The sequence below is a fragment of the Jaculus jaculus genome, chromosome 3 (genome assembly GCF_020740685.1).
Source record: "Jaculus jaculus isolate mJacJac1 chromosome 3, mJacJac1.mat.Y.cur, whole genome shotgun sequence".
NCBI lineage: Eukaryota > Metazoa > Chordata > Mammalia > Rodentia > Dipodidae > Jaculus > Jaculus jaculus.
In genome coordinates, this window is record NC_059104.1 from 151190969 (window position 1) to 151204823 (window position 13855).

Consider the following 13855-nt stretch of genomic DNA (forward strand, 5'->3'; position numbering starts at 1 on the left):
CTGCTTCTGATTTGCCTAAACTCTGGTGCATGTGTCTGGAGTTCATTTGCAGTGGCTATAGGATCTGGCATGCCCATTCTCTCTCTATTTCCCTCTTCCTCTTCTCCCCCTTTCTCTCTCATACAAAGAAATAATAATAAAAAAAAAAATTGAAGGGGTGGGCGTGGTGGCGCATGCCTTTAATCCAAGCACTTGGGAGGCAGAGGTAGGAGGATCACAGTGAGTTTGAGGCCACCCTGAGATTCCATAGTGAATTCCAGGTCAGCCTGGGCTAGAGTGAGACCCTACCTCAAAAAACAAAAAACAAACAAATAAAAAAGAACAATAAAGAATCTTCATGACTATCAACTTACTTACTAGATGTTTTCACAAGCTTTGAAAAATGCAGGGAGAAGCACTTATTAGTTGCGGGCTTCAGTTACTTCTCTCAGCCTCCATGACCTTCCCTCTCTTTCCTTTGGGATTGAAATGAGGACCTTCCACATGCCACATCCCAGCCCTCTTCAATTTCTTAGTTTCTTAATGGTGAGAATAGTAAGCCTTTATTTTGCACATCAACACTTCATAAAGTTATTGGCAGAATTAAATGAATTGACACATATACCAAATGCCGAAAGGTACAGGACATACAACCACCACCGAATGTTTTGCTGCTGCTGCTGCTATTATTACCTTAGCATCTGGTATATACAGATTTCTGTAATTGGCAACAGAAAGGTTTTTGTTTGATTTTTTTTTTTTTTAAGGCAGTCTCACTCTAGCTCAAGCTGACCCGGAATTCTGTAGCCTCTCATTCTGTAGCCTAGGCTGGCCTGTAGCCTTGGAATTTAACTCAGGCTGGTAGGCTTTGCAAGCAAGCACCTTTAACTGCTGAGCCATCTTCTCAGCCTCAGACTTTTTGTTCTAAGGCACAAAACATTTTCTACTTGATTGAAAGAACAATGAACTGGAAAAATGAGCTCTGGACCCAGACATCACCTGCTATGAGATTTTAGATAGGCAGTTAATTGTTCAGATTTTAATTTCCTAATTGCCAAACAAGAGCTGACCTATGGGTCATCAGTCATTAATTCCAGTACTAAAATCCAGTAAGACAATATTGTGCTCTGTCTTGTTTCATAGGGCCTCAATATATTACCCCGGCTGGTATCTAATTTCTGAGTGCAAAGTGATCTTCATTCCTCAGCCTCCTTGGTGCTGGAACTATGGGAATGTGCCACAGATTGATTTTATCAACTCAGTATTTTCAAGATGATTGATACAAAAGTATTACAACATTATCTAAAAAGAAAAATAATTTACTTTTATCTAAATAAGCTCAGATTATAAGCATTTATAAAAATGCTAAGTAATATATGCTAGGGACTAGTTAATGATCCTATAGTTGTGTTCAGTTCATAAAAATCAGACTGTACACTTATGTCTACTTTTCTGTATAGACACTGTCCTTAATGTAACAGAATGAGTATTTCATATAAACCTACAATTCTAAGTGCTCCAGGAATAGTTCAACAAGCTTCTGGATAAATGCACAAAAGAAAAAGTCAACTAATCCTGTGATCGTTCAGGAATTGAACCCAGCAGAAATTGAGACCCAAGATGCCCCAGAACTTACACGGCGTCACTGTCTCAATCAGGGCAGCACAATGGAGGTCCGTCCCAGCTCCGACCCAGAGTGGCTACATAGCTTAGGGCCAGAACACCCTAGTGACGTAAGATTTCAGCTTCTGCAGCTCAGTCACATGACTATTCTAAAATTTTACAAATTTGGCATATTTTTCCAAATGGTTTTCACAGAAGTAACTATATATACATTAATGACCTAGAAATCTTTAGGAAACACTAAATATCCACATGTAGTTATGCTTGAACTCAATTTAATCTATGATGGGCTATACCTTAGCTACATTTACTTACCTGAGTAAGCAGCATAAATGCATTATCTGCCCTAAGATGTTTGGTGAGGAATTCCACACAGTGTGCTTCCAAGGCTGGGACTGCATATTTCTTAGCAGTATAAAGAGTAGTCATAACTGTTTCTGGGCCAATCTGAACTTCATCTGAATATAGAAACCTGAAAAGCCATTGAAAAATAGATGATCAACACTATTTTAGATGTTTCTAAATGTTAAACAATCCATTTATTTCTTAATAGCTGTGCCTTCCTATTCTGGGCACTTCTAAGCCTTCCATGGTTACTGAGAATTAGCACTATAGCCACAACTTAGAGAGCTACGGCTTTGGAGGAGTAAACAGTTTAGTAATCCACTGGCCCTCCATGCCCGCAGGTTCCACATCTGTGGCCTTAACTAAATGCAGATCAAAAGTCCTTGGAGTGGAGGGAGGGGATGGGAAGTTGCTAGGGTTTGGGTCTATGCTATGATTTACTAGCAAATTGTTATTGGGTGATTATCCAGAGGAAAATAAACTCTTTACAGTGTTGCAGTGAGAATCAATGCAAGTCACATAAAGCATTTTCAATGAACTTGACAAAAAAATTGCCAGAGTAAATGTTAGCTTCACCCTGTTCTTCAAGCTCTCCTATTTTCCTCCCCAGCAACCACATGTTTAAGTTTCCAAAAGTCCCTGCTTTTTTCTTTTCTAACTCCACAGCATTATGTCTTACTTTTATGGATACCAAAACTTATTCAAGTTTCCAAGACACAAAAATTTTAAGTTTTCTTCTGTTCCCTGAATTCTATGTTTCCTTGATATTTCCTTGTTCTGTTTATTTTTATCATTCATATTTTGATTTTCCCTATCTGTCAAGTGTTCAGTGTCTAGACTCAGTATCCTAGGAGGTGGTCTCTTTTCTGTCAAAACAGTCTTGAAAATAGAAAGGCTGGCTTGAGAGATTTGAGACTGTGAAAAGCTTTTTGCCTTAGAGTGGGAAACTAGCCTTGAGGTCAAGGCCACCTCCATACTATTATGAGGAGAGCTTTATCCAGAGTCTACAACCATACAGGCAGTTCTACTTGTTGTCAGGCTGTTTGCTCAACTGATTTCCAGAAGTCCCTTTGGCTGTCATCAGCACCCACTTGAAGGATGGTCTGTAAGGAGGCTTAAAATTAATTTCTGTGTTTAGCACTATGTGGTCATTCCCACCCTCTAACAACTCCTAGACTTTTCTGGGGCTCTGCCAGAAACAGCAGGTCCTCACTCCCCTGAAGCTTCTCCTGCTCTGGAATCTGGGCTCCAGATTCAGCCACTCTATTTTATCCAATAAGCTTCTAACAGCTTTGTCTGTTTTCTACACTTTTGCCAATCCAAACATTTCAACAAGCATAAGGCATATTTATATTTATATTTTTTGTATTTTATTTTTTTGTTTGTTTTTGTTGTTGTTGTTTTTCAAGGTAGGGTTTTGCTCTAGCCGAGGGTGACCTAGAATTCACTGTGTAGTCTCAGGATGGCCTCAAACTCACGGCAATCCTCCTACCTCTGCCTCCCGAGAGCTGGGATTAAAGATGTGTGTCACCACATCTAGACCATATTTTAAAAAATATTTTATTATTTATTTATTTGACAGAAAAGGGAGGAGAAAGAGAGAGAATGGACGCACCAGGACCTCCATCCACTGCAAACGAACTCCAGACTTGTGCACTCCCTCGTGCATCTGGCTAACGTGGGTCCTGGGTAATCGAACCTGGGTCTTTGGCTTTGTAGGCAAACGCCTTAACTGCTAAGCCATCCCTACAGCCCTAGTTCATAATTCTTTTTTATTTTTTCTATTTTTGTTGATTTTTATTTATTTATTTGAGATCAACAGAGAAAGAGGAAGAGAGAGAGAATAGGCGCACCAGGGCCTCCAGCCATTGCAAATGAACTCCAGATGTGTGTGCCCCTTTGTGCATCTGGCTAACATGGGTCCTGGGGAATCAAGCCTTGAACTGGGGTCCTTGGGTTTCACAGGCAAGCGCTTAAGTGCTAAGCCATCTCTCTAGCCCCCAAAATTCTTAATAGTTATTTTAAATGCTAAAGAGAGGCTAATTGTGTGCTTCCCTTTCCTCCCTACCTCCTCCCCATCTCTTTTTCAAGGTCTGGCTATGTAGCCCAGGCTGGCCTCTAACTCTGGGTCCCCATGCCTCTGGCCCGAGTGCTAGAATTACAGGCTTATGTCACCTCACCAGGCTTCAATTCTGTCTTCTTAAACTTCCAGGCAAAATTGCTAGAGTTACAAAACAGAGCAGAAATACAGGGGATTTATTATTGATCGTCTCTGCATTTAAGGTAAATTTAAACTTGGAGACAAGTGCCATAAAGTATATGGTTCTATGAGAATCTAATTTGGGAATGCTAATTTAGAAATGTAGAAATCTTCATAGAAGAGGTCAAACTTGAGCTGGGGAGATGGCTCACTGCTTAAAGGTGCCTGCTTGCAAAACCTGACAGCCTGGCTCCAATTCCCCAGTACCCATGTAAAGCCAGATACACAGAGTGGCATATGCATCTGGAGTTCCTTTACAGTGGCTAGAGGCTCTGGCATGCCCATTCTCTCTCTGTCCTATCTGTCTCTGCTTGCAAATGAATCCATAAAATGTTTAAAAATTAATAAATACATTTTTTAATAAATACATTTTTTAAAGTCACTCTTGAAAAACTTTTTTTTGGGGGGGTAGGGTCTCTTTCTAACCTAGGCTGACCTGGAATTCACTATGTAGTCTCAGGGTGGCCTCAAACTCACAGCAGCCTCCCAAGTGCTGGGATTAAAAAGGCATGCACCAAAACAACCAGTAAGAAAGGATTTAAAATATTAAAAGTGGGTGGGAAGAGCATTCCAGGTACAAGAGAGAATTGCTTTTAGATTATTCTTCACATTAAAGTTGTTACTAATAAATTCCACTTTGTTAATATACTTTTAGCTTACGTCAAGGAACAAAGAAGCATGTGTATCTAAAGCCACAGCCTGCAGACACTGTTCATCTTAGTAGTACTTTTATATCTACATAAGGAGACTACAACCATGACTCTTGACTTCTTTGCTGCTCTAATTATTAAAATTATACATCTCCTAAGCAGTGGACGTATTTTTAATCTTGAAAACATCATGAATTATCACTGACCAAGCAATCAATCAAGTTTCTATTTTTTTTTTAAGTTTGCTGCTGAGATAATTACAATGAAAGTTGTGGCTTGTGCATAACATCCTTTCAAAAAATATTATTCTTACTTTTAACCTATTTTAGTTTTTACCTTTGTGTTTCTTGAAAGACATTTTAGACTCTTTGAGTGATCTAGTTAAAAATGAGTCCTGGGCTATTATGAGTAAAAAAGGGAACTTTTCCCCCTACAGCACCAGGCAGCATGGGCACATTTAAGTTTCAATAAATACATGTTAACAAACTAGACAGTTCAGTATAGGTTTGTATGTAACAACAAGGAAGTTATCTTTCATTTTCAGTAAGAAAGTTACTAAAAAGCCAAGAATCATCTTGGCTCATATTTCACTTATATGTGTTCTCTGCACTGTACTTACTTACCATAATTTCTACATAGGAAAACCAAGCCAAAAAATTATAGAATAGGAACAAAAACTTATTAAACACATTACCAAAATTCTCTGAATTTTAAAGTGATTACTTAAAGCTCTTATATATAACCATTACGGACAAGAGCACAAAAAATAATTGTCATCAAACTATTCCTACTTTCCCCCCAAAGATAGTTTTCTAAAAAGATAAAAATTCATGCTACACTTTATCTAAGTAAACACTGTTTTGTTTTGTTGAAATAGGGTATCATGCAGCCAGCTCTCAGGCCTTGAACTCCTGACCTTCTGCCTCTACTTTCTCAGTGCAGGGATGACAGGCATGTGCCACTGTGCCTAGCTAATTATTATTATTTTTTTAAAAAAGGGTTAAAGTGAAAATTTGATTTCAAATTTAAAAAATCATGACATAATCGATCCATTCAACTTAGAAGCATTTTTAAGGGATCATATCAAGCATTATGACAGACATTAGAGCTATGAATCTGAGGAAGATGGATTTACCTATAAAAAATAATGTCCTAAAAATAACAGAAGTACCCATTAGGCACTAATATACAATAACGAATGGCTTCAGATGCCCTTAATAAATCATGCCTTATGCAGACCTAGTGCCCGGGAAGCTCCTGCTTCGGTGCTTTTCTGTGTCTAATAAAACAAGGCGCTCTGCTAAAATGACAACTGGAGGCACACAGACAGCACCTGAGACTCCACGGAAAATCCACCCCAGAATCCCAGTTCAACCTTGAGCCGACTCCAGCCCGGATGTTACCTGGACAACCACATGCCTCAGGAGGCCAAGCAAACCACCCAGGTGATCCCAGGCAGTCCACGCAACTCTGAAGAATAATGAAAGGGCTGTTTAAAGCCACCAGGTGTTGGAGTGGTTTGTTTAGGGCAACTGGTAACCAAAACATGCTATTAGAGATTAGAGGAGTTAGCACACACTTCTAGCTACAGGGAAAAAGAAGTGGTGCTTTATCGGAAAGATAAACCCCAGCTGGAGAGATGGCTTAGTGGTTAAGGCACTTGCCTGCAAAGCCTAAGGACCCATGTTTGACTTTCCAAATCCCACATAAACCAGATGCACAAACGGTGAGGCAAGTGCCTGGAGTTTGATTTCAGTGGTTGAGGTCTTGGTGCACCAATTCTCTCCCTCCCTCCCTCTCACTAAAAATGAACTCAAGTACAGTACAATTGCTGTCTTCTAGGCGGAAAGACTGCACAGTGGGAAGATATAGAGGCCTTAGAAGGCATGCATTAAAACAAGAAAAAGGGGCTGGAGAGGTGGCTTACTGGTTAAGTGCTTGCCTGTGAAGCCTAAGGACTCTGGTTCAAAGCTCAATTCCCCAGGACCCATGTTAGCCAGATGCACAAGGGGGCGCACGCATCTGGAGCTTGTTTGCAGTGGCTGGAGGCACTGGCATGCCCATTCTCTCTCTCTCTGTTGCTCTCAAATAAATAATTAAAAAAAAAAAAAAAAACAAGAAAAAGGTCACCAGTAGTTTTGGTTGGGAGTAGATGGAGGGGAACGAGGAGAAAAATCACATCACAAAGGCCTGTGTATCTAGGTATCTAAGCTTCAGCCTAGAGACAAAAGAAGCCAATGAAATATTTAAGGCAATATGCTACTCCAGAAATGGTAACAGCATAAGTCTAGCCTGGTTGAAACTGCAGAAAAAACAAAACCATAACAAAAACAAAACAGAGGGCTGGAGAGAGATGGCTTAGTGGTTAAGATGCTTGCCTGAGAAGCCTAAGGACCCAGGTAAGGCCAGATGCACTAGGTGGCACATGCATCTGGAGTGCATTCTGCCTTCCCCTCTCAAATAAATAAAATATAAAAAAATATTTTTAAAAAGAGTGTAAAATTCTAAGGAATGGTCTGAAAATGAAAAGCCTGTAGAATAGACTAGAATCACACTACAACCTGAGCAAGGCCACAAGTCATTTCCCCACTGACCCAAAGAATCACAATTAAGAATACATTAGTGCTTCTGTTGTTGTTTTTGTTTTTTTTCAAGGTAGGGTCTTTCTCTAGCCCAGGTTGACCTGGAATTCACTAGGTAGTCTCACGGTGGCCTTGAACTCATGGCAATCTACCTACCTCTGCCTCCCAAGTGCTGGGATTAAAGTCACCACACTTGGTTATATTAGTGTTTTTTAAGCCCTACCCCAGTTATCAATAGCTTTTATCTTGTCAAAACTCATCGTGAATTCAAGTCATTTTGCTTATCTGTCAATAGCATTTAACATAGCTGAGCACATTCTGTTGCTGACATAATTTTCCACTCCCTCCTTCTTCAGGGCATCAGGCTCCTGCTTTCTTTCCTCTGCCATTTTCACAGCTGCCGGCTTCACTGTATGATCCTTTTCCTCTGCGACTTCACTAGGTCCACAAGATTCCAGGTAGACACTCTTCTCTAAACTTGAATTGTATCTGTCTATTCTACATTCCCACTTGGGTATCTTGAAAATCCTTCTGGTTCTACCTTCAAAATATAACCAGAATTTGGACTGAGGAGATGGCTCAGCAGTTAAAAGCGCTTGCTTGCCAAAGCTGGCCGGCCCAGGCCCGATTCCCCAGTACTTCGGTAAAACCAGACGCATAGTGGTGCCCGTATCTGGACTCGGTTTGCAGTGGCAGGAGGTGTTGGTATGCCCATGCTCACTTGTGCTCTTGCTCTCTCTCAAACAAATAGATTATATATATCTATAAATCCAGCATTCAGCTATTTCTCACCTTGTCCATTGCTGCCTCCTTGGTAACTCAACATCATCTTCTCCTAACACTGCACAAGCCTCTTTCATGCTTCTTCTTGCTTCCTAATTTACTAACTGCTCAATCCCCAATACGGCCCAGTTAGTTTAAATGTAAACACTGGGCTGGAGAAATAGCTTAGCAGTTAAGGCGCTTGCCTGTGAAGCTTATGGACCCAGGTTCCATACCCTAGTAGCCATGTAAAACCAGATGCATAGGGTGGTGCATGTGTCTCTCTAAAAATTAAATAAATATTTTAAAATGTAAATACAGTCACTGCACTCCCCTGTTCAGAACCCTCCACATGCTTTCCTTCATGTCACAGATGAAACTCAAAAGTCCTTCCTTCGTCTCTTAAGCTCTGCCTTGACCCTGCCTGGCCTTTTAAAAACCTCATCCTCTACTCTCCTCTTACTCTTGCAATGCTTCCCGTTGCTTAGAATACTCTTGCCCTCATGGCTTGATCATTTTTCTTCAAAACAGTCATTGACTGTTGACATTATGTTATGTTCTATCTTCCCCTTTACTAGATTACTCACTTCATGAGGTCAAGGATGTTTTCTTGTTCTCTATACACTGAAAACAGGAACTGGATCGAGATACACAGTATTTGTCAAATGAACAATGGAAGAACATCATTTAAAGTCTAGAGTTCGTGGGGCATGGTTGCGCACACCCTAAATCCCAGCACTCAGGAGGCAGAGGTAGAAGGTGAATCACCACGAGTTCAAGGCCAGCCTGAGACTATATGATGAATTCCAGGTCGGCTTGGGCTAGAGTGAGAACCCACCTCGAAAAACCAAAATAATAAATTAAATAAAGGCCAGAGCTCAAAGAAAGCAGTTTCTTGGGCTGGAATGTTGGCTCAGCAGTTGAGGCACTTGTCTGCAAAGCCTAACAACCTGGGTTCAATTCCCCAGTACCCGTGTACTCTACTCTTCTCTCTCTCTCTCTCTCTCCTACACACACATTCTCTCTCTCCTTGCAAATAAATAAATAAATAAATAATTTTAAAGCAGTTTCTTGAGAGCTTGTTTGGAGATTCTATCGGGAGCTCTTTGCCGACGGGAGTGCAGCTCCTATTAACCTTGACCAAAGACCAGTCCTCCTTTATTGGTGGGTGAGGGTGAGGTCATCCTCTTCCACGACTGCGCAGCTTCAGGAGGGACGCCCATGGAGCGGTGAGGGGGGAAGGGGACACCCACCTAGCCAGCCAGATTAGCTGAATCAACCCTGGCGATCAATGGGGTGACAGATGTCACAGCCTGACTGCCCTCACATCTGAAAGCAGTTTCTTAAAGGGCTTCAAACCTAAGTTCATAAGCCTCTAAGTACTGTTACCTAATTCAAGTCATCATAACAATAAAAAATGTGCCCCAGCTACCCTACTTTTCCACCTCAGTAAGAACTATCAGGTATCTTTCTGTCCCATGATTTTAGATTAAGTACAGTTTCTATGTTTCATAGCCAGTCAACACCTAACCTTAAAAATTAGTCTAGATACCCCCTTCAGAAGGCTGAATAGCTTGAGAATATATTCTAAAAATAGAAAATGAGAAGCTGCACTGTGCTAAATTTCCATTAAGGACTAGCAGCTTCAGGGGAAAACATGAAATAGGTCTCCCCCTCCCCCACGCATCTTTCATAGCAATCTAAAGGGTACCTAATATTTTCAGATCAGCGACTCAAATTTACCCAAGTGTAATTATCCTGTCCTTTGTCCATTTATTAATGGAGCCTTACTATTAATTTCTAACGTGTGAACATTATGTTTAGATTCTTAGCTGTCTTTCTAATTGAGTTGCAAGCGTTTGTGGACTCGCGTTCTCCTGACCTGCCTGGTGTTGGCGTCAACATTACTCAAGACTCTGCTATTTTAAAAACACACTACTCAGTCCGTGCAAACGATCTTGGTATAATGAAACACACATGGTCTTCTGGGAATTGGCTCCATCACGCTGGGCGAGTTACTTGATTTTTTTCTGGGCCTCGGTCCCATCAGTAAAATTAGGGTGAACAACACCTTAAACCTCCCTAACAAGATTGTTGTGATTAAAAAGTCAGTAATGCCACACTGCCATCACCGTCCACTTAATTTAAAATTAATATATGTCGATACACTATTAAGTCAAAAAAAAAAAAAGAAAAAGGACAACTCTCACACAAATATCGGGGTCCAGCATTAAGCAAAATGTGACCTAGTCTGCAGAAAGGACGGGTTAGGCTAGCCACTTACTTTGTTAGGGGTTATTCGCTTTCCCAGGCCTTGACGGCTCATTTTTGGTATAGAGGAAACCTTCGGATCGGTCTTAAAAGATTCTTCCAATTGCCCTCCTTCACACAAAAGCCATCCAGTCTTACCAGTGGGCACCGACCGGCCCGTCCTCTATGCTGACCCCGGACCTAATGCGGAAGAAGCGTGGGCGCTCATCCCGGCGCGGGAATGTGAAAGCGACGCGAAACGTTCATCACCACCACCGGCCGGGCCGACCTTGGGGAGCATCCCGCGGCCGGGCAGGGCCGGGCCGGGCCGGGCAGCGAGGGTGGCCGGCGCCCGGCCCCAAGGTCACCGCGAGCGTCGGCGCCGGCCGGGCCCCGGCACTTGCCCGCCCCCCCGCCGGCCGCTCACCTCAGCAGCGCCAGGAAGGCGGCGGGCTCCACGTCGGGCAGCTCGATCTCGGCCGACGTGGTGGCCATGCCGCCGTTGAACATGGCGTCGAAGACGGCGCTGCCGGCCGCCAGCACGAAGCGGTGGGCGGGGATGCGCTGCGGGCCCCCGGGCGCGGCGGCGGCGGCTCCCCCGCGGCCCTTGCCCAGCACGAAGCGCACGTCGCTGAGCAGCTCGGAGTTGAAGAGGAAGGCGAAGCGCTCCTTCAGCGACGCCTTGGTGGCCTGCCAGTTGTACAGCGGCTCCCGCTGCAGGGGCAGCGGCGGCCCCAGCGCCGACGGCGACAGCGCGGGCACCGGCGCGGGCGGCGCCGGGGCTCCCAGCTCCGCCTCGGCCCCGGGCGGGCCCTGCTCCCCGGCCGCGGCCGACCCGAGCGACGCCATCCTCGCGCTGCGCAGCTCGGCCTCAGGGACGCGGCGCCCACCGCGCCGCCGCCGCCGCCGCCATCCTCCAAGCCGCCCCGGAGCCCGGGCACCGCCCCCCCGCCTTCCGGGAAAGGCGCTTCCGGCGGCCGCGGGGCCTCGGCGCGCCCCGCCCCGCCCCGAGCCGCGGGGACGCTCGCTGGAGCTCCGCGCTGCGGCACGGGCTCTCCGCTCCCGCGAGGCTCTGACCGGCTCCCCTTGCCCGCTTCCTCCCTCACCAATGCCAACACACCCAGGATGTGTGTGTGTGTGTGAACCAATTCCAACACACCAAGATGTGTGTGTGTACAATTCCAACACACCCGTGTGTGTGTGTGTGTGTGTGTGTGTACCAATTCCAACACACCAAGATGTGTGTGTGTACAATTCCAACACACCCGTGTGTGTGTGTGTGTGTGTGTGAACCAATTCCAACGCACCAAGATGTGTGTGTGTACAATTCCAACACACCGTGTGTGTGTGTGTGTGTGTGTGTGTGTACCAATTCCAACACACCAAGATGTGTGTGTGTACAATTCCAACACACCCATGTGTATGTGTGTGTGTGTGTGTACCAAGTTTCAACACACCCCATGTGTGTTGTGTGTGTGTGTGTGAACCAATTCCAACACACCAAGATGTGTGTGTGTACAACAATTCCAACACACCCGTGTGTGTGTGTGTGTGTGTACCAATTCCAACGCACCAAGATGTGTGTGTGTACAATTCCAACACACCCGTGTGTGTGTGTGTGTGTACCAATTCCAACGCACCAAGATGTGTGTGTGTACAATTCCAACACACCCGTGTGTGTGTGTGTGTGTGTGTGTGAACCAATTCCAACGCACCAAGATGTGTGTGTGTACAATTCCAACGCACCAAGATGTGTGTGTGTATAATTCCAACACACCCGTGTGTGTGCGTGTGAACCAATTCCAACGCACCAAGATGTGTGTGTGTACAATTCCAACACACCCATGTGTATGTGTGTGTGTGTGTGTGTACCAAGTTCCAACACACCCCATATGTGTTGTGTGTGTGTGAACCAATTCCAACACACCGTGTGTGTGTGTGTGTGTGTGTGTGTGTGTACACCAATTCCAACACACCCAGGGTGTGTGTGTGTGTGTGTGTGTGTGTGTTTGACGTCGCCAGGGCCTCTTCCTGGAGGAAGTATTATCCCTTTTTTAAAAATTTTATTTCCTTTATATATTTGAGGAAGAGAGTGAATGGGAGTGCCAGGGCCTCCAGCCACTGCAAATAAACTCTAGATGCATTGCACCACTTTGTGCAGCTGGCTTACCATGGGTCCTGGGCAGTCGAACCCAGGGCCTTTGGCCTTGAAGACAAGCGCCTCAGCCACTACGCAATCTCTCCAGCCCTTATTATTATTGTTTCTGAGGCAAGCTTTCGCTCCAACCCAGGCTGGCCTTGAACTCATCTTTCCAATCTCAGCCTCCTGAGTGCTGGGATTGAAAGTGTGGCCCACCACATCTGCTCCTGGAGGAATAATTTCTCACCTTAAAGCGTAAGGGTGCTGGAAAAGGGAATGGCTTTGAGTCCTCACAGCCTTGTCCCTCAGTCAGGAGTGACATGAAACGGTGGTCCAGGTAGCCATCACGCCTGTGAAAGCCGCATTAGCAGAGCTGTGTGGAGCTCCTCCCAGATCTGCAAGGTCCCCTGTGTTAGACCCAGAACAGCTTCATTTTTTTTGTACTCTTGATTGCCATTTTACAGGGCATGAGTTTCTACTTCCCAGGTGACCCAGGCCACCTATCTTAATTGCAAATACATTGTCATTTCCCTGAAATGGCCCAAATCACCTGTGTAATTATCCTTTTCCTGCCCTTCAGACAAGAAGGAATGGCCTGCTTAACAAAAGAGCGCAAATACAGCAGCCGGGCATGGTGGCGCACGCCTTTAATCCCAGCACTGGGGAGGCAGAGGTAGGAGGATAGCTGTGGGTTCGAAGCCACCCTGAGACTACATAGTTAATTCCAGGTCAGCCTGGACCAGAGTGAGACCCTACCTCTAAAAACAAAAACAAATAAAGGCAGACTCAGCGAGGGAAAAATGGAGTCAGGAGAATTTTCTTTTTTTTTTTTTTGGGGGGGGTTTTTCGAGGTAGGGTCTCACTGTAGCCCAGGCTGACCTGGAATTCACTGTGGAGTCTCAGGGTGGCCTCGAACTCACGGCGATCCTCCTACCTCTGCCTCCCGAGTGCTGGGATTAAAGGTGTGCACCACCAGGCCCAGCTGAGTCAGGAGAATCTTGAAGCTCTTGGGCCAGCTAAGCATTCACAGCAGCGAACTAGAGACCCTGACTCAAACTGGGTGGAGGACTAGGACCTATATCTCAAGATTGACCTTTACACATGAGCCAGGGAAGGTGCGTGGCCCGCCCACTCACATATAAGTGAGAGGTGAAAGCCAGCTGAGCTGAAGGACTTCCCTGCCATCGTATCCCACACCCTCACATGGTAAGCCAGAGTTTTACTCCTGCCTCCTGAGCTGTTTATTGTCAGATATTTCTCCACA

At 44.7% G+C, this 13855-nt stretch overlaps 1 protein-coding gene across 1 annotated transcript in view; it reads right to left on the reverse strand.

Annotated features, from left to right (window-relative positions):
- The window catches only part of Btbd1 (BTB domain containing 1), a 41097-nt gene extending 29797 nt beyond the window's left edge, over positions 1-11300 (reverse strand). Inside the window, exons 1-2 of the mRNA XM_045146237.1 lie at positions 10879-11300; positions 1918-2074 (exon numbers count right to left, since the gene is read on the reverse strand). Coding sequence (XP_045002172.1) covers positions 1918-2074; positions 10879-11300 — 579 coding nt within the window. The remainder of the gene's footprint in view (positions 1-1917; positions 2075-10878) is intronic.
- Positions 11301-13855: the final 2555 nt, after the last annotated feature.